Source organism: Barbus barbus (assembly GCF_936440315.1).
Source record: "Barbus barbus genome assembly, chromosome: 9".
Taxonomy (NCBI): Eukaryota; Metazoa; Chordata; class Actinopteri; order Cypriniformes; family Cyprinidae; genus Barbus; species Barbus barbus.
The window spans coordinates 15163669-15186305 of record NC_136737.1 but is presented as its reverse complement, the minus strand read 5'-3'; the positions used below and the strand labels follow the sequence as shown (position 1 = coordinate 15186305).

Below are 22637 nucleotides of genomic sequence, written 5' to 3'. Positions count from 1 at the left end.
GTAGGTAAATATGCTATTTTCTGTGTGGCTGAGTGATTTAGGGCTAGGTAATATTTTGTATTAATATCTGAATACATTAAATACCTCTGTGGATGCGTGTTGCCATTTGAACAGCCAAGCTGTCCTTACTTCTGTGTTTGGCTGACTGAACTTGTCAGTAATTAAATCTTTGTATCATAATGTTAAATTAAAAATGAAAACAGATGATGAGAGTAACAAATAAAGTTGTTGAAGATTTTTCATTCAGCAAGGATGCATAAAATTGATCAAAGGTAACAGTAAAGACTTGTATTGCTATAAAAATTATATTTCAAATAAACACTGTTCTTCTCAGCTTTCTATTCATCAAAGACTTTTTTATTGAGCACCCTGATCCAGACCAGTGCTTATTAGAATGATTTCTGCAATGATCATGTGACACGGAAATGGTTGCTGAAAATTCAGCTTCGCCATCACAGGAATAAATTACTGTTTACTGTATTTTTTAATCAAATAACTGCATTAAAAAATCGTATTGAACCCAATTAGGCTATGTGACATCATTTAATTAGGCTCTCTGAAATGTATCTAAATTCTGAAATAAGTCAGTAAAGCACATTTATATGGACAATTCAATGCTAGTCATCAAAACAAGTTGTGCGTATCTAGTAGGTGGAGATCAGACGTTGTTGGTCGCTACGGTTCACAGGGTCACCTTTCTGACAGGACCATTTTATGTTTCACGCTGTGGTGTGACAGTCATTACTGGGTGACTGGCTGTCAACAAAAGGGGAGAAGAGAGCCATTCAAGACCCTGAAAATAAGGCTGCCATTCTCTTGGACTCTGATATTCAGACTTCTTTGCTATGTGAAAGGTGTGTTTCTTTGTTTTTAGAAGTAGGAGCTGCTTTTAAAATGTTCTCTTGATTAGCCAATGCTTCATGCAAGTATGAGTTGAGGTTTTGCAAAAAGGACAGTAAAAAATTCTGGAAAGAGAAAAATTCTCGCTCCAATTTTAGTCCGCTAAACATACTAATGCTAGGTGTATTTTACAACCACATTGAGAGGGTTAGCATACCCTAATGCAATACATTTAGGAAAATCTCTCCACACCTGTCAATACTAATAATTCAGAGTCAATGCTTAAAATGTGAAAAAAATCATATCCTCATGGCACTTGAAGGCAGATTTGTTTGAGTTTCTACAATTAGCATCAAAAATCTCCCACATCTGAGGCGCATCTCTCTTTGATTATCGCTAATGATGAAAGTCCACCAATCATATCCGCTATCTTTTTTCTTTAAAAAGTAACAGTCCATGTTATCACGCGTAGATCTCTGTTAACTATCCCGAGTGGACGAAGACTCTCATGAGCTGCTGATCAGATAGACTCCTCACTTATCACTGGTTTCAGCTACAATGGACAATGGTCACGAAGCAGGAAGTTGTAGATTGATCTTCAGTTGTGGCGGCAGTGGACAGATCCGGAATTAGAAACGGATGTTTATGCAGGCGACCGCACAGTGTGGCACTCTGGTTATCTCGGCCACCTGCGTCGGAGGAATCTAGCAGGAAGTCTGTGGTTGACATGAGAGTTTCATTGTACATTGCCTAACTGCAGTGTTATAGTGTGATTCACCATAATCTTATTTCAAAATAAGACAATAATGTGGGTGTGGCAAAATAACTAGACCATGGAATATGTGTTATGAAAAATTAAACAAAATGTAGTTTTTTTTTAGGCTGATGCCATTTATCGTTAGATATAAATGTTAACTGAGGTAGTCTGAAGTGAAACGGAGACCGAGTTCGTGTTGGCAGTGGAGGTGGGTGATGGAGGGGGACTGGAAGAGACTCCGTATGTTAGCAGGAGAGAGAAAACAATTAATAATGGGAGCTATTAGGGGGAGCTCGTCGACGCAAAGAGGGAGGTCGGGTTTCAGGCCATTTTGGAGGACTTTGATGGTACAAAACAGGCCTCATTACTGAGATATTATCTCCATTCATGCACTTCCAGAGTTGATGGGAGCTCTGCTGGGAAAGATTAGGTTCCTTTTGCCAGTGAACAGCTCACATGGCCGAACAGATTTTCTCAGCTCAGGGCGCAACCGACATAACATGGCATCATGGGAGCTAAGCAGAGGCCTATTGACAGCCAACGATGTGTGGAATTAGAGATAGTTACCTTTTCTCTGAGGTCATGTCACTCAAGATTAAGTTTCATGTTTTTCTTTTGCTTGTTTGTTTTCCAGTACATTAATTACACAGTTTTTCAGTATCTGTAAAATATTTGACATTTAAAAAAAAGAGAAGAATACTGTTCAAAAGTTGGGGATCAGTAAATTGTTTTTAATGTTTTTGATAGAAATCTCTTAAGCATACAAGTAATAAAACAATAATGTTGTAAAATATTCTTATAATTGAAAATAACTATATAAAGATATTTTAAAATGTAATTTATTTCTGTGATGGCAAAGCTGAATTTTCAGCTGTCAAATACTCCAGTCTCCAGAGTCACGCGATCCTACAGAAATCATTCTATGATTCACCGCCAGCCATGTTTTTCTTGAAATGTTTAGATCATGGCAGTCGTGCTGCTGTGTCCTGAATGAAACAGCTGTGTTGTGGCCATGCATTTAGCTGAGGGACTAGCATCACCATATTAGTTTGAGCAAGTTTATCATCACATCTGACATTCGTATGGGGACAGAACTTTGTTCTTGAGCTTCTAAGTGCAACATCTTACATTTGTCCTGAAAGAATCTAATTAGCATAAATTTCCAAGGAAGCAGGAGCTGATTTTATGGACTTCCGGGGACATTGAGTGTGCTGGAGGGGCACAGGATTGCTCATACCATATGTGCATGGAAGGGTACATCTGTAAAATATACCACAAGCAAGTCAAAAAAAGAAAGAACAAAGCAGAAGTTATATAAGTTTAGCTTTTTGTCCATATTCTATAGACCATGTCAAGGACGTAAACAATAACAAAGGAGTTGGAACGCTACTGCGCATGTCTGGTCCTGAAGCATTTCCGGTACAGCGCCATTTTTAAATCTCAGATCTATCAAAACCTACAGCGTATCCTTTTTAAGTCTAGCGAAAACGCAAGTTATGTATTTTTATTATAATTACCCTTTAAATATGACTGAGGTGAAGTTACAAAGAACATTAAAAGTAGTGTTCCGGACGTCTCTGATTGATGCTGCGTGCGTGTACACGAGAGACGGCGGTGAACGCATGTCGCAGTCTGGATGCTTACAATTAACTCCTGAGCGGAAAAGTTGGGATCATATGTTTGTACAATGGATGACATCAGTCTTATGTTCGGTTAAACTGAAGCAAGACAAACAGTGTTACTTACGATCTTATCATGGTTTGTGCTAAGATGTCCGGGGAGGTTTTTGGTGGACATTTCACTTCCATTGCTGGGTCAGTCTGTATACGCATTCATTTTTATTTGTACAGCACTTTTCACAATACATATCGTTTCACTGCAGCTTTACAGAACATGCATGTTTATTACAACGATAAATGAATGCTAGTAAGCTAATCACTTCATGCCATTATTACTGATTTCATTCGTTTTCTAATGTGTGCTTAGTTTGGTCAAGTTTGTTGCTGTGGAACAGTGCTAGAAAGCATTTGAATGCTCTATCTGAGCCATCATGTGGTCACAAATAAACAAGATGAATGCAAATCCATGCTGTCTACCGTGTTTTGCATAAACCTTTATTAGTATTTTTTTTTAAAAGATAAAAGTATAGCCTACATGCAGATTAATAAATGCACGCACACACACACACTACATACAGTATATATGTGGGTATGTATGTTTTTATGCACATTAATAAATGCACACACACACACTACATACAGTATATATGTGGGTATGTATGTTTTTATGCAGATTAATAAATGCACACACACACACTACATACAGTATATATGTGGGTATGTATGTTTTTATGCACATTTACTGTAAAAAGTGTGGCCACTATTAATGTTTTTGAAATAATCTCCAATGGGGCAGTCGTGGCCTAATGGATAGAGAGTTGGACTTGTAACCCGAAGGTTGTGGGTTCGAGTCTCAGGTCCGGCAGGGATTGTAGGTGGGGGAGTGAATAACCAACACTCTCTCCACCCTCAATACCACGACTGAGGTCTTGAGCAAGGCACCGAACCTCCAACTGCTCCCTGGGCGCCCACTGCTCCGGGTGTGTGTTCACTACTGTGTGTACACTTGGATGGGTTAAATGCAGAATTCCACACACCACTTCCCCTTGCTCATCAAGCCTGCATTTAATTGATCAAAAATATAGACAAAAACAGTAATATTTTGAAATATTACAATTTAAAATAATGATTTTCTATTTGAATATGCTTTAAAATATAATTTATTTCTGTGATCAAATCTGAATTTTCAACATAATTTTCAACTCCAGTCTTTAGTGTCACATGATCCTTCAGAAATCATTCTAATATGATGATTTATTATCAGTGATGGAAAAAGTCGTGCTGCTTAATATTTCTTTAAAAACATTTTAAAGAATATGAATACATTTATTCAGCAATTTTTAAAATTGATTTTAAAAAGTGATAGTAAACACATACTGTTAGGAAAGATTTCTATAGTTTTGAAAATTCCTGTCAGCATTCAATCAATCAATCCTGTATAAAGTATCACAAGTTCCAGAAGAAATATTAAGCAGCACAATTGTTTCCAACACTGACAATAACCAAATATCAAATCAGCACATTAGAATGATCTCTGAAGGATCATGTGGCACTTAAGACTGGAGTAATGGCTGATCAAAATCCAGCTTTGCATCACAGAAATAAATATAAAGAATATTAAAAGAAAAAAACATTAGTTTAAATTGTAATATTTGACAATATTACTGATTTTGTCTGTATTTTTGATAAAATAAATGGAGACTTGATGAGCATAAGAGACTTCATTCAAAAACATAAAAAATAGTAATGCGTCCAGACAGTACTGCATATAAATAAAAGACCGAGACTGTTTCCAGCATATTTATTAATGTGAGCAATATCAAAAGCAGCAGGCTGACAATGAGCAGCTTTGAGTACTACATTGCATTTCATCCTCAAGTTCTCAAACACATCTGGGTGTTGATATGGTCACATGTGGTTTGGCACTGTCCTGTTCCCTGTAGCACTCACTGTCTTAGGTGACTTACATTACAGATGGTGGAGACAAAAGTAGAAAAACAATTATTTTATTTAATGCACAATATTTACAAATAATACTATTATTGTTTAATACATCAGTACATGTTGGAATTAACATTAGACAAGCATAAGTGATGAAAAACATTTACCATTAGCTTTTGTAAACTGCAGTTAACTGTTTCACTATTCAACATTCAAGTTTAGAGAAAACATTTCTATAACGTGTTACTTACTGCATTTATCTGCTGACAAGATAGCTAGACAACTGAGAACTCATATTTAATTATAGCCCACATAACGCTTGCAATGAAACGGAAATAAAAGCTTGGCCTCAAAATGCAAGGCGCATATGTAAACAATGACGAAAACACAATGCTGCATCATACTTGAAGAGTTAACGTAAATAAATACAAAGAATCAAATGGAAAAAGCAAGAACTTGTCCTTACCTGAATGGAAATGTGCGCTGTATATCCTAGAGCTGCTAGTGTCTATTCTGCTTCTCGCTTCACTGCTGTAATCCAGGCACGTTTCTCGGACATCTAACCCTTTAATTTCCAATTATATATAAATTAATGTTAGTTCGAGCCCAGAGGGATCACCGAGCAACAAGGATCTAATTTTAATTTCGACATTTTAAACAGCAGGATTAAATAAATTAATCGCAATCCCACTGTGCAGCAAGCGCCTGCCGCCATTGTTTTGTGCCATTGTTTTGTTTGCGCTCAAACGCTAACCAGAAACGTCCGAGGAACAAAGACGTCACTTCCTTATACCGCCAAATATCCCTTGAAATGGTCTATAAATCTGGTGACTTTCCTGTTTCTGATCTCTATATTTCTGGTATGACTTAGTTCGAATATGAACATTATTTGGACTTTTTTGAGACTTCAAAGATTTGAATTTATCTGAAAAAAAAATGGCGCTTGTGCTTTGCTGTGCAAAACTTGCCAAGTTCTAGGTTTTTGGGGGTTGTTCAGGGCATTGCTACCTGGTTCCTAAGATGTTCTGAACAGTTTTAAGAGCATTGCTATGTGGTTGCTGCTGTGTTTTTGGTCATTTCTTTGTGGTCAAAGTCAAAATAGCCCATCTCCATGTTTCTGTCTGTAAATTTTCTGGTCCTTAGATAAAGCTCATGTAATCCAACAATCATAAATCATGTATCTCATTGTTTAGAAAAGTAATACCTTTCACTAATTAAATTTGCATCCACTTTTACAGCTTTTTCTCAGACCGTAGCCAGCTGTAGAAGCACGCAGCATGACAGTGATGGGTACTTTTCTGAGCCATTCTTTTTTGTGAGGTGCATAAACATTTGTGGGGAGGAGAGAAATTAAAGGTAGGGGTCCACTTCAGTTAGATTTAATTGGGGATGAAGGACTAAGATGTATGAGACTATAAAAAAAGACTAGGCTTTGAAGTACAGTAGCAAGGAACCCAGAGGCCGATATGCCCAAGGAAAAGGGAATAACTGCGGGGAGCTGAAAAAGACTGCAGACTGCTGTCTCCATAGGCTTTTAGGCTAAGTATGAGTGCTAAAACTTCAGAGGCCTATTAGTTAAATAGCTACAAAGTGTGAAGTGACTGACCCTTCCTCGTAAAACACACCTTCAAGATCATTTTCACCCACTGCCCCTGGGCTGCACACTTAATTGAAACCAGAAAGATATGAAAAGTATGTTGTGTTTCAGAGCAGAGGTTAACTTAGACAAATGTGCCACCGCATGCCAGTCATCTGGGTAAAGCTCACAACATCTTGAAGACAGATAAACAAGGAGCTTGTAAATATTTTATTTGGTGTCATATCAGAAAAAGAGCACTTTTAGCCTCCCTGCTGTTCATGAATAAAATTTCAGCGTCATATTGACCAGGTCAGAAGCTGACTAAAATGTACATTGGGACTGTCCACATACAAGTGCTATTACAGGTAAGGGAGACCTCTTTGCTGCTCAAATGTATCCATTTTTAAAGTGGTTATAAAGACCTTAACTTTATGGAGTGTATGTATTACCTGTTATTTACCTGATGATTAACCTCCACAGACAATGTAAATCACTTGTGATGGCAACAGTTTATTTTGGTTCAGGGCGGGATGTAAAGTGATATGGCACATCTGAGGATGATCAGTTTCCTGAAGGGAAATTAATGACAGTACAATAAAAGGTAAACAACATTGATAGTGACATTCACTTAAAATGATTATGAATAATCCAGGCCCCACCCATCTCCTCTCAGTCCCCCAGATGCAAGCCCTGCCCTGAATAAAATGCAGGAAAGGACTGAGCCACCCCACCAAAGAGCAGGCAGACAGCAAGGCACAGAGAGTGAGAGAGAGAAAGACATCCATTTACAGCTTTACTGCCTTCTTGAGTCCGTCAGACTTACTCTCACTGCCACCTCTATCTTATCCTCTCCCTCGCTTTCTCTTGGTAGTCTTTTTGAATCTTTCTCTTACACAGACACACAGGCACTCATTGAAATACACTCATTCAACTCAGCTCATTCACAGGCACGGGTCAGGCAGCATCACATTTCACCTTGCTCTGCCCCTGGCTGAGAGGAGAGAGCCCTGCAAGGTGCAGCCATCACACAGGACACAGGATTCCACAACTCTATCAGCCTGGACTGAGGGACCTGGATGCTCCAGGACAATCTAACAAGATCGAGACATCTCTTTGGGATGGAATTGCAAAGTTCTCATTCATCATTCTGAAGAGCAAGACCAACAGACAGCTGGTTAAAAGACTAAAGTGATACACTTGAGTTTGAAATAGGTCACTCAGGATTTTTTTACCCTCTCTTCCCATGTTCCTGCTCATGGGTTCTGCGTGAGGCAGAGTGCCCTGCGAAGACCAGCATCATGCCGACTACTTGTGCAAGGTGCATCTTGGGAGTCTGACCCATCATGTGCAAATGGACACCTACTACCGCTGGTCTCCAATTCGACCTCACCTTTGCCGGCTCAGCCTTCCCTTCTTATCCTTTTCCCTTGTTATGCCTGTCCCTGCTCTTTCTAGCTTGCTCTTCTCTTGGAGGTTGCCCACCTGCACTAGGGCATGACCCCCTTCATGCGCTGGCACAGGGCACAAACTGCTCGTGGACACTGGAGCGGCACACACGCAGCTACAACCACCTCGAGGGTGACGTCCGCCTTCGACGCCTCTATTCCGCCAACAAGTTCTTTCTCTGCATCGACAAGACAGGCAAGGTGGATGGAACTCGTCGGAAGAATTACCCTGACAGTGAGTAGACGCCCAGTGTTTGTCTCCATTCATATGTCCTTGCAGAAAGGGAGTGGTTTTTATGATCTTCCATCGACTCTCTTATCACTTGTGGTTTATGCCTCTTTTGTTCTTCTGCTCGTAGGGTTAGACTTTTATTAGTATGTACAAAGGTGTTGCTAGGTAGGATTTGTAATACACAAAACACTTAATTGGAAAGTGAAGGCCCTTCACTGTTATTCTGGCTTGCAAAATACTACGATTTGAAATATGGAAGTCTGTTTCCACCCCAGAAACAAAACTAAAATAAAATAAAAAAATAATTAAAAAAACATAAAAAGGTAACTGATACTTTATCTTCCATAATTGCAACTTTATATCTCCTAATTGCAACTTCATATCTTATAATTGTGACTTTGTATCTCACAATGTGACTATTTCTTGTTGTGACTTCTTGTTATTGTGACTTTATTATCCACTTTGTCTATTGCTTGTTTTATTTTTTACTCAGCGGTAGAAACTGATTTATTTACTGAAATAGGGTTAAGCAGGGGAATTTAACTTAAAAGTAAATAGCAAATCCTTCAGTTTTAATCAGAAAATGTAAACACAACTGTAAATTTAATCAGCAGTTAAGTACAGTGTCAAATTCTCATGCAAGTCCAACATGTATTCAACATAGAATTTTAAAATGCTCTGTACACTGTTAGAAAAGTTATACCTTTAGGGGTACAACAGCTTATCACTGGTTTGGGACCATTAAAGGGATGATGACGTTTTACTTCTAAAAGGTGTAAATTAGTAGTTCAGAGTATTAATGTACCTTTAAGGTTCTGCTATGAACTGTTTAGGAATAAATAAGGTATAAAGATGTCCCTTTAATGGTAGTGCCTCAGTGGAGAACTGTTGTTCCCCTAAAGGTATAACTTTTTCACATTTTTTCTTAGAGTGTTTCTTATATATTTTGATGCTTTAATATTTTAGCACGATTGAAAATTGTGGATGTTTGATTAGCATTTAATTTTGAAATAACAGGTGCATTTGGTCTTTAGAAACCCTACAGTGATAAATCAACAAGATGTTTCTTACAAATCACTTTTCCCCTGCCTCCCAGTTTGATCCCACTTTTCCAGCTGGAGTTTTACTCTATGTCACCCTGTGTCAGGGTGACATAGTTTCTGTTTGTTTGAATTTGGGATTTAACTGGTCTGGGTCATGGAGATCACAGTGGGTTGACCCTGGCTGTTGTGTAAGTGTGTGTTGTTGCAAAAGAGAGTGAGTCAGACTTTTTTTACAGGCAAGTTGCTTTAACTGCTCTGCCACTGTTCAGATCTTAACTGTTGCCTTACATTTGTTTTCAAGTTTCTGCTCTCCACGGCTGTCTCAGATCAGCTTAGATGCTTGTGCTTGGTACAGCTGGGTGAAATTGTACAGCCCTCAGAAGCAATTTGCTTGCACATTTACTTACCATACTCTCATTTCCTTTCCCTGAATTAAGGTTCTTTTTAGTAAAGAGGGTCCCCTTCACAAAAAAGTATCTAGCCTTGCAGAATTTCCCAGTATTGCCTTTGCTTGCATTCGCTTTCCTTCCAGGGTTCACATTAGTAGAGGAAATTTTAGATTTTCACAAAAAAGGCCTTTGAAATACAGTTTCAATTCAGCAAATTCAGAATCAGAACTGTTTTTTGCATTGATTTTGTTAGTGTTGCTTTGCTGCTGTCCACCTTGTCCTCTGCATAGCCCTCAGCGTCCATCAACACTGCTGCGTTGCCCAAACAGCCCCGCACTGACTCTCCCTCTCACTTTTTCCAACTCCCGCTCCCAAACTCTCAGGTGCAAAAACAGTTAGAATTAGTCAACGGGCCCTTGGCTAATTGAGGTAGGAAAATATTGTATCAATCCCAGTGAACTGAAGACTGGAACAGCTGAGAGAAGAAGCTTCGATGCAAAGGACTGAAACAGAGAATGAGAGGTAAAAGTATGTAGGGAATATTATTGCATTTGTGAAAGTGCATTTGCATTGAACAGTACACATTTCTGGTACTTTTGAGTTTTAATCAAACTATACTCACTATTGCTCTATAGAGTTGTAAATGGGTTAATAGCATGTTTGGAAGAATGCTCAAGTTTTATTTGTTAGCAAAATAATTTTAGATAGCACTGCTTGAACCAGGATAAAATTAAGCACCCTGATCTGGAGGAAATGGCTTGCATAATTGTGCAAATTATTTCAGAGCATAATCGGCCACAAACTAGCCTTGATTTGGCTCCTATTCCTGAAGCTTGTTTTTGTCCAGGTGCTGAATAGAACATAGCACTTTGAGGTTTCAGGATTCAAAGTAGATCGATGTCAATCAGCTACAATAAGATTCTCATCACAGTTAATGGCAGTGTAATGCAAACTAGACAAGCTTATTTGACTATTGTGCAAATGGACAGTTGTAGTAGTGCCTGGCAGTGCTGGCAAGTCCTGACAGTGTTTTCTGGCCGATGGCACTACAAAAACGGATACAGTCCCAATCCCTAAACTAGCAACTATTTTGCTGTTGCATGAGCTTGACGTTGAAGGGAGCAGACAAGAAAAAAAAATATATTAAAGTCAATTTCTTGATTTAACAAGCCTCTCAAAAAATTGGTTAGTGGCAAATCATCTACATTAATGTTTACAATTTATATCTTGCTTGAATCTCCCATGAATGGAAATTTGCTTTGCACACGTAATGGTGTAGTTTCAGCATTTATCAGCAAGGGCTAACAAGCTAACCAACTAAACTTAGTGGAGACCCATGTGAGAACAAAACCTTGTGAGATCCACCTGCTATCAATATTTGCCTTCAGTTTAACATCTAAGCTCGTTTTGCTGAAGTGAAGCTGTCCATGAAATGAATGTCAGTTTTCTTCAAATATGTTTTTCTAACAAGTAACAAATGTAGTAATACAAGTAAAACTAGTACTTTAACACATTAGAAAAATGGAAATCTCATAATTCAAAGGGAAAGACTGTAACCATTAACCACCACTTGATGGGTGGTGAGTGAGAAAGTATACAAATCTTAACCCAATGTTTCTGTCCATTCTTGTCTTAGCTAAGGTTGTTTTCTTTTACAGTTTTTGAATTGTAGGTGCTTCTAAAATATTGCTGGCTGACAAAACCAGCTTAGCTATTTTTTCCCCCTTAACATTTGGCTTTAAAAAGAGCACTGTTGAAGTCTAGGGCGTATGTGGTTGAGGACATCAAATGCTTGACTTGAGTCCAGGCAACAACACCGCGCTTAAGGAAATAAAGTCATGCAACAGGCATAATCAGAAGAGTCACTTTTGCTAAAATATGGCCATTTTGCAGTTTGCCAGGCCTTTTCCTCCATCTCCCATTTTCTCTTGCTCTCCTTCTTCCATTTCAGCTGTATTTACAAGAGTTGTGTCATGTTTACCAAGTTTCCCCTCACTTTTCTGCATCTTGCTTTAGATGTTACCGTTTTCCCTTGCCGTGATTTCATAGGTGTGTTGAGCTTGGACCCTAGTCACGGGAAGAAAATCATCCACCCGTTCTGAATATATTGTGGAATTATTTAAAACATATTTCAAAAAGAGAGACTGTCAGTTCATAGACGCCTAGAGGCCACAGAAGAGAGATTGTGCAAGACTGCATGCTGGCGCATAAACTCCTGTAGAATCATGGGAGGTGAAAATAAATTCACAGTGTAATATTTATCATTGTATCAGGTCGGCATATGTGTTATAATTTACGGTCAAATATTTTACAGTGTGAGAATTTTGAAGAATTATCAACAGCTGAATTTAAAAATTAACAGTCCTCCAGAAGTGATATGAGACAGTAAAGTACTTGGGTTCTCCAAAAAATGTGTTAAAGCATAAGAGAAGGAATGTACTCTACTAAGGACCTTTCATAAGTGTATAATAGTAGTAGTGAAGCTCCTGGTCTGTGACAGTTTAAGTGGTAAGGGCACATGGGTGCTAGGTGATTCCAGACGCTTCTGGAAAGTCTGGGAATGTTGCTTACATTTAGCCTGTGGGGGCCTCTTGGAGATTTTGGTGCCAGGAAAAAAAAGAAAATGCTACAAATCCTGCCTTTTTAATCCTTCCGATGGACGGTGGTTCAGAGTACAGTGAGAAAATGCTTGAGATCCCTCTCTTGCCAGGTGTTTTTGGCCAGGAGAAGGTAAAAAATAATAATAAAAAAAAACAGAAACTGACACACAATCTGAGAGTTGCAGAGCTAAAATACCCCAATTTTTCTAACCTATTCTCTTTCCAAAAGCCAGTTTTGATATCATGAATGGATGAAAAGGCGCACCATAGACGCAAGAAGAGCTGAGTAAAACTAAAAGCCTTTGCCAACTGATTGAAAATGTATTACAAGTTTTAATCCCACTACAACTAAAACACCTACCTGCCTTTTAGCAAATCAGGTAGGCCTGGTGAACATTACTTAAAAGCTTATAATGTTCTTGCTAGTCAGCATGTACATTTGCATGCACAGTTAAAATTTGGTAACATTTACAGTTGGTCACCAAATTTTTGCTGGGAATCCATGCGATCATGAATTTTAAATGAGAGTGAAAGATTTCACCATGCAGATTTTGTAACAAAATAGTCGAATTGGCAATACTGACCAACAGAAAGCTGCTTGGTTTGAAAGTGGCTTCTGTGTAAGCTGTATACATCATTACACTACTGACAATAGACCTTTTGCACCTTTACAGCAGGTTTTTGTGAGGTCAATCCGTCTAAATGTACATGACAATGTGTATTCAAATATTTGAGGATTAAATACGCCCTTCTTTCATGCGCACCACTCCAAGGTCACCTGTAGTCTGATTAATGTTTATAGAGTCTAGATGAAGATGAGCTTTGCATAGGTCTATTAGCCCAACTTCACAAAATCCAACTGGCATAATTTCATTTACATTGAAACGCTCATGTGGCATTTTAAAATGACTAATTATTTATTTTGCCTGAAAGAAATCAAACTTTTAATGCACATGTAAACTTATTTATTGAGTCACACAGAATGTCAGTTTGAATCTAGTGATCTCAGATGAGATCACAAAAACGGCCAACGATAACAACATAAAACTGTGCCTACTCTTGCGATGACTCAACTAATGCAATATATATTAACATTTAAAGGTTGAGCGCTCTATATACCCAGTGGTGCAATTACTGACAGGCAGTCTCATAGTTCAGAAGGTATTGCTCAGATTCTCTCATCTTTGCTAGCCAAACGGTAATGTTTGCAGTAAATTGACCCGAGGCCATGAGAAGTCATTAGCACTGTTATTATTATTATAACTTTTTGTGAGGGATGTAAAACAAGTATTAATTAGATCAGTTGGGAACCCACAGCTTGGCTAACTCATGCAGTACCATATGCTGACTAACATCTGCCAAAGCCAACACAGTCCACCTCTCTTGGCTCTGGGGCGAAATTAAATAGACAGACAGACTTGGTCTCATTGTGACTGGGTTCAGGCAGTAGGCAGAGGTGAATTAAAACACCCTCTTGGGATTGTAGTCGCTCTGAATTGACCTTTTGATTAAGGCTGTTTGATGAAGCCTGTTTGATTCGAGCATATGTTAACGCAGAGAGTGTATCTTGGAGACTCTGAGCGACTACTGTGGGATTCCCCTGCATGCATTAATCACAATTTGAGATTTACACACTCTTTGCTCGTCACGTTATATTACGGCAACATTAATATCTAAAACTGTCATTTTGGGATAAATATCAGTAGTCGAAATGCAGGCTTATTAAAATGATTTCTCTTAGTCTGAAATGATACACAGGAATGCTGGCTTCTGCTGTACGCCTCCCACTAGGTTTTCTTCTTGACCTAAATTGGTACTCTTTATCATTTGTCTATTTATAATGATACATCAATAATTCAAAGTGAACAGGATAGTCCCTTACGTGTTACGAGCTCAAGTTTCTAATCAGGCCTAAAATCTAAGGAAACTCCTTATAAAATATATTACGATAAGAATGTGACACACCCAGTGCACGCCTTTATGCTCTTACACAGCTGACTTGTATGAAAAAAAGCAATAAAACAAGGCTGAGTCACAAAAACAGGACCATAGGATTCCTATGGCTACCGCTGAAGGGCTTTCATCACATAATCTAAGATACTTCTGTTCATTTTTTATTGTGCTTTGCAGGTAGTAATGTGACAACAGATATGGCAACTTTTGGTTTATAAAACCCCATGATATAAAATTTAATTTAAATATGAAACTATGAACAGGTTTGGAATGTCTTATGTTTGGAAGGGTGTTGCACAATTTGCAACTGGCGTAATCATAGTTATAAAACGATTTACGTATTTAAAACAACAATATGAAACAGTGTAAAGCAAACAGCCATGTCACCATAGTAGCACAGTTTACTCTGTGTAACACTACCGGTCAAAAGTTTCAGATTAGTAAAAATATTTAACGGAATTGTGAAAAAACAAAACTTTTTCAGCGAGCTTTAAATTGATTAAAGTGACAATAAATACATTTATAATGTTACAAAATATTTCTATTTCAAATAAACGTTGTACTTATCAAATATTTCTGACAAAAAGTATCACAGTTAACAAAAATATTAAGCAGCACAGTTTTCCACATTAATTATAAAAAGAAATGTTTCTTGAGCTCCAAATCAGCATATTAGAATGATTTATGAAGCTTTGCCATCATACAAATGAATTCACATTTTAAATAGTATATTCAAATAGAAAACAGTTATTTCAAATTTTAATATTTCACAATATTACCATGTTCTAGTCTATTTTTGATCAAATAAATTCAACCTTGTTGAGCATAAGAGACATCTTTCATATGAAAATCTTACGGACCATAAACATTTGAACATTAGTGTGTATTACAGTAATACATTAAGGCTTATCAGCTTCCTTTTATGTGATTAAACTGTACAATTCTCTGCTCAGCTTTCGATCAAAACCAGATGATCCAGAAATTCTTTCCATACCTTATCATAAGTTAGCTTGTTTGCACGAAATCAGACATGGGGCAACAACAAAAGACCCTGTGAAGGCCAACTATATGTGCTGAATGGGCAAACAGCTTTATCTCGCCACCCAAACCAAAGACATAAAGTAATTATGATGTGCTGAAATGTGCTGTCCTAAACTGACATATAAGGGCATTGGCACTGAGTCCATTCAGCACAATGAGTCATAAGCACACATAGGAATTGCCCCAACTGTATGTATATGTGTGTTTGTTCGCTAGGTAGTTGTTGATTGTTAATACTGACAAGTTATATAGCCTTTGATTTAATTTGGCTATTAAAACTTGAATCAGTTTTCAGGAGCAATTTAAGTGATAATAAAGATTTACTACACATCACAGTTGGCTCCTCCACCAACCTTTGGCAAGCAGACTACATCTGTAACCACTACGCCACTAGGCATAATCATTAAGAAGCTGTCAGGATTGATACATTCTGTCAATTTCCTGACTCATTTTTCTTTTTGTCTTGCCCCATCACCCCACTTATGATTTACAAATACTTAACTTTAAAAGAACTGCAAATTTTCCCACACACTCTTCAAGATCTGTTTAGTTTCCCGTGTGGCCAATTAGCTGAAACAACATTTTCAGGATGTATGTTGTCTGTCAATTTTGTGATCCTTCATCCGCAGGTTTACACATAGCATACTGTATGTTTATGTATTTATTATTCTTTATGCAGGTCTAATCATAGCCAGACCTCATCTTATGAATAGGTTCTGTACAATAATGCTTTACTTAATAACCAACTAAATACAGGGCAACCAGTGTAGTCCGATTCATGAGCAAATGACTGACTTCACTAAAGAGTTGATCGTACCAGTTACTGAATCAGTATTTGACTTACTGAACTGCAAGTTATAATGGTTTTCAGTGATCGAATTTAAGTTGCATTACCTTTATATAGAGGTAGTGTGATCCAGCAATGGAGAAGCCAACTGCAAGGTGAAACAGTTTTAATAGACAAATCAAATACACATAGTGTATATATTTATATTGTCTACATTTCACTGCAGTACACTTATAAAAATTTTTAGTAAATTTCAAAGTAGAAAGACCGAAATAGTCATTTCTTGTAATACGTACTCCAAACATTTTCTTTCAAAAAATATTTTGTGTAGATATAAAGTATCAAATCAAGTGGCTTATGCAAACAAATGATGCTATAGCTTTTCTTAGCACTAACTTACATTTTCTGAGCTTTTTAAAATCTTAACCACGGATGTTTAAAGTTCACACTCAAGTTCACACAGGTGTCCTAGCACAAAAATGCCAATGTAGTTAATTATATTAATATTAAACATATTCCACAATGTTTGACAGCCATAAAAACCTTTTGTCTGAATTTTCAACAATACATTTACATTTTATATTCTCATTTTGTGGTTTGCATTCAACTTGCACACCTTATGAGGTGCAAGTTGAAGGAAAAGATATATGAATCAGTTAAGAGGAGAACAACTGCACACTCACTTAAGCATGTCAAGCATGTAAACTGCACACATGCTTAAGTGAGTGTGCAGTTGTTCTTCTCTTAACTGATTTATATATAGAACTTAACATCAACTGTTAAAAATCTGCAGCACTGTAAAACATGGGGAGATGTCTTAACTCTCTATGTTGCTGATTTCAGTTGCACAGTTGCAGGTCAGCTCCGATCAGAACCAGACCAAGGATGAGTGGACATGGGCCAAAAATCCCCCATGGAGGATAGTGTTAAGGTCAAGGCCTCTCTCACTAGCTGAGTGATTTGACAGATCTGACAAGAAGCTGATGGCCCCTTTGTGCTGCCTGTCAGCTTCCAGTTCAGTCCGTCTCATTTCAGTGCTTTGAAACACAGCGCGAGCTCCAGCCATGGAAAACATCCTGCTCCGGATTGACCAAGTGGAACTCCTTGGGCCAGATTAACTAAACGGGGCAAATTAGTGTGAGACCGCAATCCCATAAAAGCACAGATGGGAGTGGAAAGTTCTGAGGGTGATCTACTGACAATGCGCAAATTAAAAAACACATATGCAGACAGTGCTTTTTCTAGGCTTAGACGGCCATGTTTCAAGTACTACCTTCTCTTCTGTTGTCACCGCAGCACAACCTTTGTAATTCCATTACTATTTTTAGGTTAAGTATTTTGTCTAGTGCGAGTAAAACGGGTGATGTAATTGATTTGTGTACTAGATTATGGTAATTGTTCTGTGTGACAGCAAGTATTAAGACTCACACAGTTTCTGGAGAAGTTCAGCCACAGCTTTGTTTGAATGAACCTTGCATGTATTTTCAACGATGAGGTAGTATGCTTTCATCCCCAAGCCTGTTTTTAGTCAGGACGACTGCATCTGCATTTTGGCAGGCGGACGGTTCTCCTCTCATGCAACTTGGTGCAATTAACCACATTTCAACAATGACCTCAGCCTTAATCCTGGGCCTTTTGATAGTGCTGGGTGCTGAAAACAACAGAAGCCTTGAGTCACAAAATAGCTCTTGAATCTGCTTGTAACTATCCGTACGGGCCATTGATGGCTACCCACTTGCTCACAAAGGAAGTGATGCGTGATTTGGAGGCATTGCTGCACACCCTCTCCTTGATTAAAGAAAAGCCCATTTATGGGGGTCTGCTTTCTTTCCGTGCCACTTCGCGCCTTTTAGTACCTCATAAGACCAGACACACCAGACCATGTCTTCGTTAACCTCTTGCGCCTTCACAGTCCTCACGACAGAGGAACCGCTTGCCCTCCGGCATGCTAAAACTCTTAGTGGGTGGGTGATTGTCTGCTAGTTTTTCCAATGAGGAAAAATGCTAGCAAGGGAACCATCCTGAGGGTTCAGTTTCACATGCGAAAGAAGCCAGATATGTACTATTCAGCCTTTAGGAGCAATAGAAATCGGTCTTGTTGAAGGTCTGGCCACTAGTTTGCGACCACCAGCGCAGTTACAGCAACCTTACAGCGAAACAAGATAAAGAGAAGGAAACCTGCACAATATATTAAGACATATTCAGAGAATGTATCTTTAATATGACTTGATTTTATCTAATTGCACTGGCGATTTTTTTCTTCTTGTTTAAAATGTAAACCAGCTAAAAATAAGTGAAATCTGCCAGTGCAAAAAGACAAAATACACTCTAAAAAAACCAAGTCTAAAGGCCAGTTCACACTAAGATGAATGTCCCATGCAAAAATCTGATGCGATAAACATTTTAATTTGAACTTATGTTAATAAATCTGCTCAGACCAACACAAACATTTGCGAGTTATAGGGCCAGTTTTACTAACAGTTTCCGCCAGCACAAACCATCTTTTGGCATTAAATATACTGTCAGGTTTTACTAAAGACAAATTAGCGCTGAAAAGGCGTGGACACAGTTATTTTTGCGCCTGACCTTACTGAATATGCATTTGTAGAAGTTTCCCTTTCAGATGCAAAATTTATGGGAGGAGAGTATTCAAATGAATCACACAATGAGATTTACTAACGTTTGCGCTTGTCAGATTACTGGTATTTGAGCCATTATTTAACATCCCCAAAAAAGCATGTCTTAAACAATTTTGCGCATGAAATGGCTGCAATTATTGTTGCAAAGGGGAGGCACCGCAGAGAGAGCGCGTGGTAGAAGGGAGAGTATTTTTTTCCTCACGTATGAATTTATTTGGAATGCCAGCAGAACACATTATCCGAACATATAGTTTGCCAAGCCATGTTATTTTTAATTTGCTTCAGGAAATAAAAGACGACTTGGAACCCTCAACTAGGATTCACGCAATGCCAGCTCTATCAAAACTGCAAAATGCAAAAAATGCAACCCTTCATTTTTTTGGCCTCTGGTTCTTTGAAACATACTGTGGCTTCTTTATTTCTTAATTCTTTATTCGCGACTAAGCTAATTTGTGCTGCACTTGGTATATTGTGTTGGTCGATATGTAAATAAGATGTTGCAACTGTGTTCTTTATTTTGTGCATTGTTAGTAAATCACCTGGAGAAATTTCCACACCCATCGGTGCTGTTTTGGAATTACGCTCTCGTGCTAATTTGCCTTATTTATAAAACTGGCCCATAATGTATTACATAGCATTGGGAAGAAAATGGGTCAACAAATAAGATGTGCTGAAAAATCTGAATGGTTGTTTGAAATTATCTAAAATTATTCCTTTTCTGTGACATGCAAATCTCAGAACAAGGAAAGTTGCACTTGTGTACTGGGATAACCATAGTATTTCTGCTTGTTTAGTTAAAAAAAAAAAAAAACACACATTTTTGATTATTGGGCATCTAATTATTGGCTTATTGGTTTTAGTCAGAGTTTGTAATATTGGTGCATATAGTGCCGCCAATATACAGATTTTAAAATAAAATTAAGATCCTCTTTGAATCCTCTTTGTACCTCTTTTTTTATAATTTTATTGTTATAAGCATCAACTTTACAGCTAATTTTGTGGTGAGCAGATTAAATAAACTGCCATACTTGAAGTGTCTCCGTTTACCCTTTGTGGGTCATACAGGGAATACATTGGACATTCTGGGACATTCTTGTTTTAGGGGTTGATGATGTAATTTAGCCTCTCACCCTGGATCCATTGACTCTGGAATTGGGCTCCTTATCTGGGACAGTAATTGACTAATGAAAGAATTCCTCTGCCTTGTGAGAATCTCTTATCGCAGTGCTGAAAACATGGTCTCATTTCTAAATCTTGATAGCATTGTTTTAAACACATTTATACCATACACAAAACAATTAGCTACTTCATCTCTGATAAGTTAATGAATATATACATACTTAAAATTTGCAACTGCAAATGTAACTGTCACAGATCGGCTGGGCTCCATCACAGCGATCTCTGTCACCTGAGTTTTGAATCACACCACCTGCACCTCATCAGCACCCAATCAAACCCGCACTACATAAGCACACACCCCACACCAGTTCAGTGTCTGATCTCGACAATTCGAAGTGGACTCTCTCAGCTCTTCGCTGTTACTCACCTGATACCTACATGCTAATGTGATTATCTCCTGCGCCTCTCCTCTGTGGTCCCTCCGTGCAGGGGCGTAGCACCAAATTCTGGGCCCTATGCACAAGCAGTGGCCATGGGCCCCCGTAAGCTCGAGGTTGACAACTACCTACAACTACCCTTACTACTAATCTAAGAACTCTTATATGTATAACAAAAAAAGCCTTATTACACAACTTCTCTGAATTTCTGTTTTATTTGCAGAATGCTTAAAAGCTAACAGTAGATGCCACCAAAGGTAGCCTAACATTATAGGCATGCATGAAAATTGAAACACTTTTTCATTTGGCTGAAGAGAACAGCTTTTTAATGCTTAATTTACAAAATGCTTAATTTACAGTGAAAGATAAAAAAAACTTAACTCGCTTGTCAATTTCCATTAATAAGGGGCAAAAAAAACTTCCACAAAGTGCTAAACACTGAAATTTATACCCCAGTTAGTGCCCAGTGACGGGTCTTCTTGGTGGCAAAATCCTTGATGAGGTCCTTAAAGTCCAGTTTTCTTGCCAACTGACTTTCAATGGAGAGAAGGGCAAGGCTGTTCAATCTATCCTGACTCATTGTTGATCTCAGGTAGTTTTTAACCAGTTTCATCTTACTGAAAGTCCAATGTAGCCTAATGGATGTGATTGAACTTGATTAACATTTAAATATTTTGTATAACACTTAATAAAAACTAAGTGCCATTTTATTTTTCTTATGGATGTGTCAAAAAAATAGTCTCTTAATTAGGCTAGCCAAACAGCTAGACTACAGTAAAAGGCAGAGCATGACATAGTGTTGCTAGCTAAACACATTACAGTATAAACAGCTAAAATGATGTGCTTTCATTTTAAACTAGAGTATAGGGTCACCTTGTCTTAAGTCCACAGTATCAGATGATGAGGGGTCTGTTGCTGCTGCATCACCCTCTGTGGCAGTTTCTGAAACTGAGTGCCATACGTTTCACAAGTTAGCTTTGCTACTAATATGACCGATATCCTCATGAACCTATATGACATTGAGCCTACAAAGTTATACTATTATAGTCCAATAACAAATATTAATTTAGTTTTCGAATTAGCATACTATTGAAATGGTGTAGTCTATGCAAACAAGGCATCATGTAATTTCTCATTTTGTGTTATGCCTTTGTGTTATATTAGCACTAATAATCGCGGGGGTATTGAAGTGTTTTGTAACCACAGCAGGAGTTAATTTGTAGACTATTTGCTCTCACATTTTGGGCTCACCTTTCTTGGAAAAGAAGTCCGTTAGCAGTTGCTTTCCCTCTTTTCTTTTCTGAAAACCGAATTTTGCTTTGTTTAATATCATCTTCCGTTGCACAGTTCGGCACTGCCGTCTGCCGCTTCAGCAGAATGAACGCCACTTCAAATGCGCCTAGTCATAAAGCCCGGTGAAGGTGGACTAAACCATTTCATGCAAGGGAGAGGGTGCCTGACCTCAGACACTATATGTACTTGGACACCATTTAATACATCAATCAACTGATGCATTTACCCAAAATATTCGTATTTACATTAGTTAACAACATTTATTGTGATCTTAAAATTATATTTAAAGGAAAATAAAATTTCACTCCTCAGGGGCCCTCGCCCCTGCCTCCGTGTCTCCCTCGTCCGTCTTCCTCCAGCTATCATCCTCCATTGTCTCCATCGCCCGTCTGGGGTGTGTGCTGTCTTCAGTCCTCCACGAGTTCCTGGCAAGATACAACATCCATCAGTATATCCTTTCTGCTTCACCTACAGCCTCAAGTCTCTACTCGCCGTCATACTGCCATATACTCCTCTGCTGAATCAATAAACATCCTGCATTATTTACTAATCCTCTGTGTCCAGACCACTTCTGTTACAGTAACTGTAAAATGTTGAACATGACTAAAATAAAGCCATGCAATATGACTACAAATCCAAGATTGACATGCACAAAAGTGCTTATTATTTTATGAGTTTTATGTGTCTTTCAATCTTTCAGTCAAAAACTTCAAACATTTCCAAACATGAAACCCTTCTGGAGAACCGGTCAGTGACAGAAAGAGCCGTCTGTAAATTCAGACAAGGCAGACGAATTGACAGAAATAAACTTGTGGCCCTGGCTAAGTCTTTCATTGTCCCCATCTGACCCCTGCTCTCCTTCCTGGCCTCTATGCCTCTCACCTAGGCCATCTCACTGTGCGGGGGGTAATGGGATACCTGCC

General features: G+C 38.3%; 1 protein-coding gene across 1 annotated transcript in view; it reads left to right on the top strand.

The window, feature by feature from the left end:
* Nucleotides 1-7465: 7465 nt before the first annotated feature.
* LOC306875599 (fibroblast growth factor 22-like) overlaps nucleotides 7466-22637 on the top strand; it is a 29449-nt gene continuing 14277 nt past the window's right edge. The window contains exon 1 of the mRNA XM_079426277.1: nucleotides 7466-8416. Within this exon, the coding sequence (XP_079282403.1) occupies nucleotides 8080-8416 (337 nt within the window). The 5' untranslated portion in view covers nucleotides 7466-8079. The remainder of the gene's footprint in view (nucleotides 8417-22637) is intronic.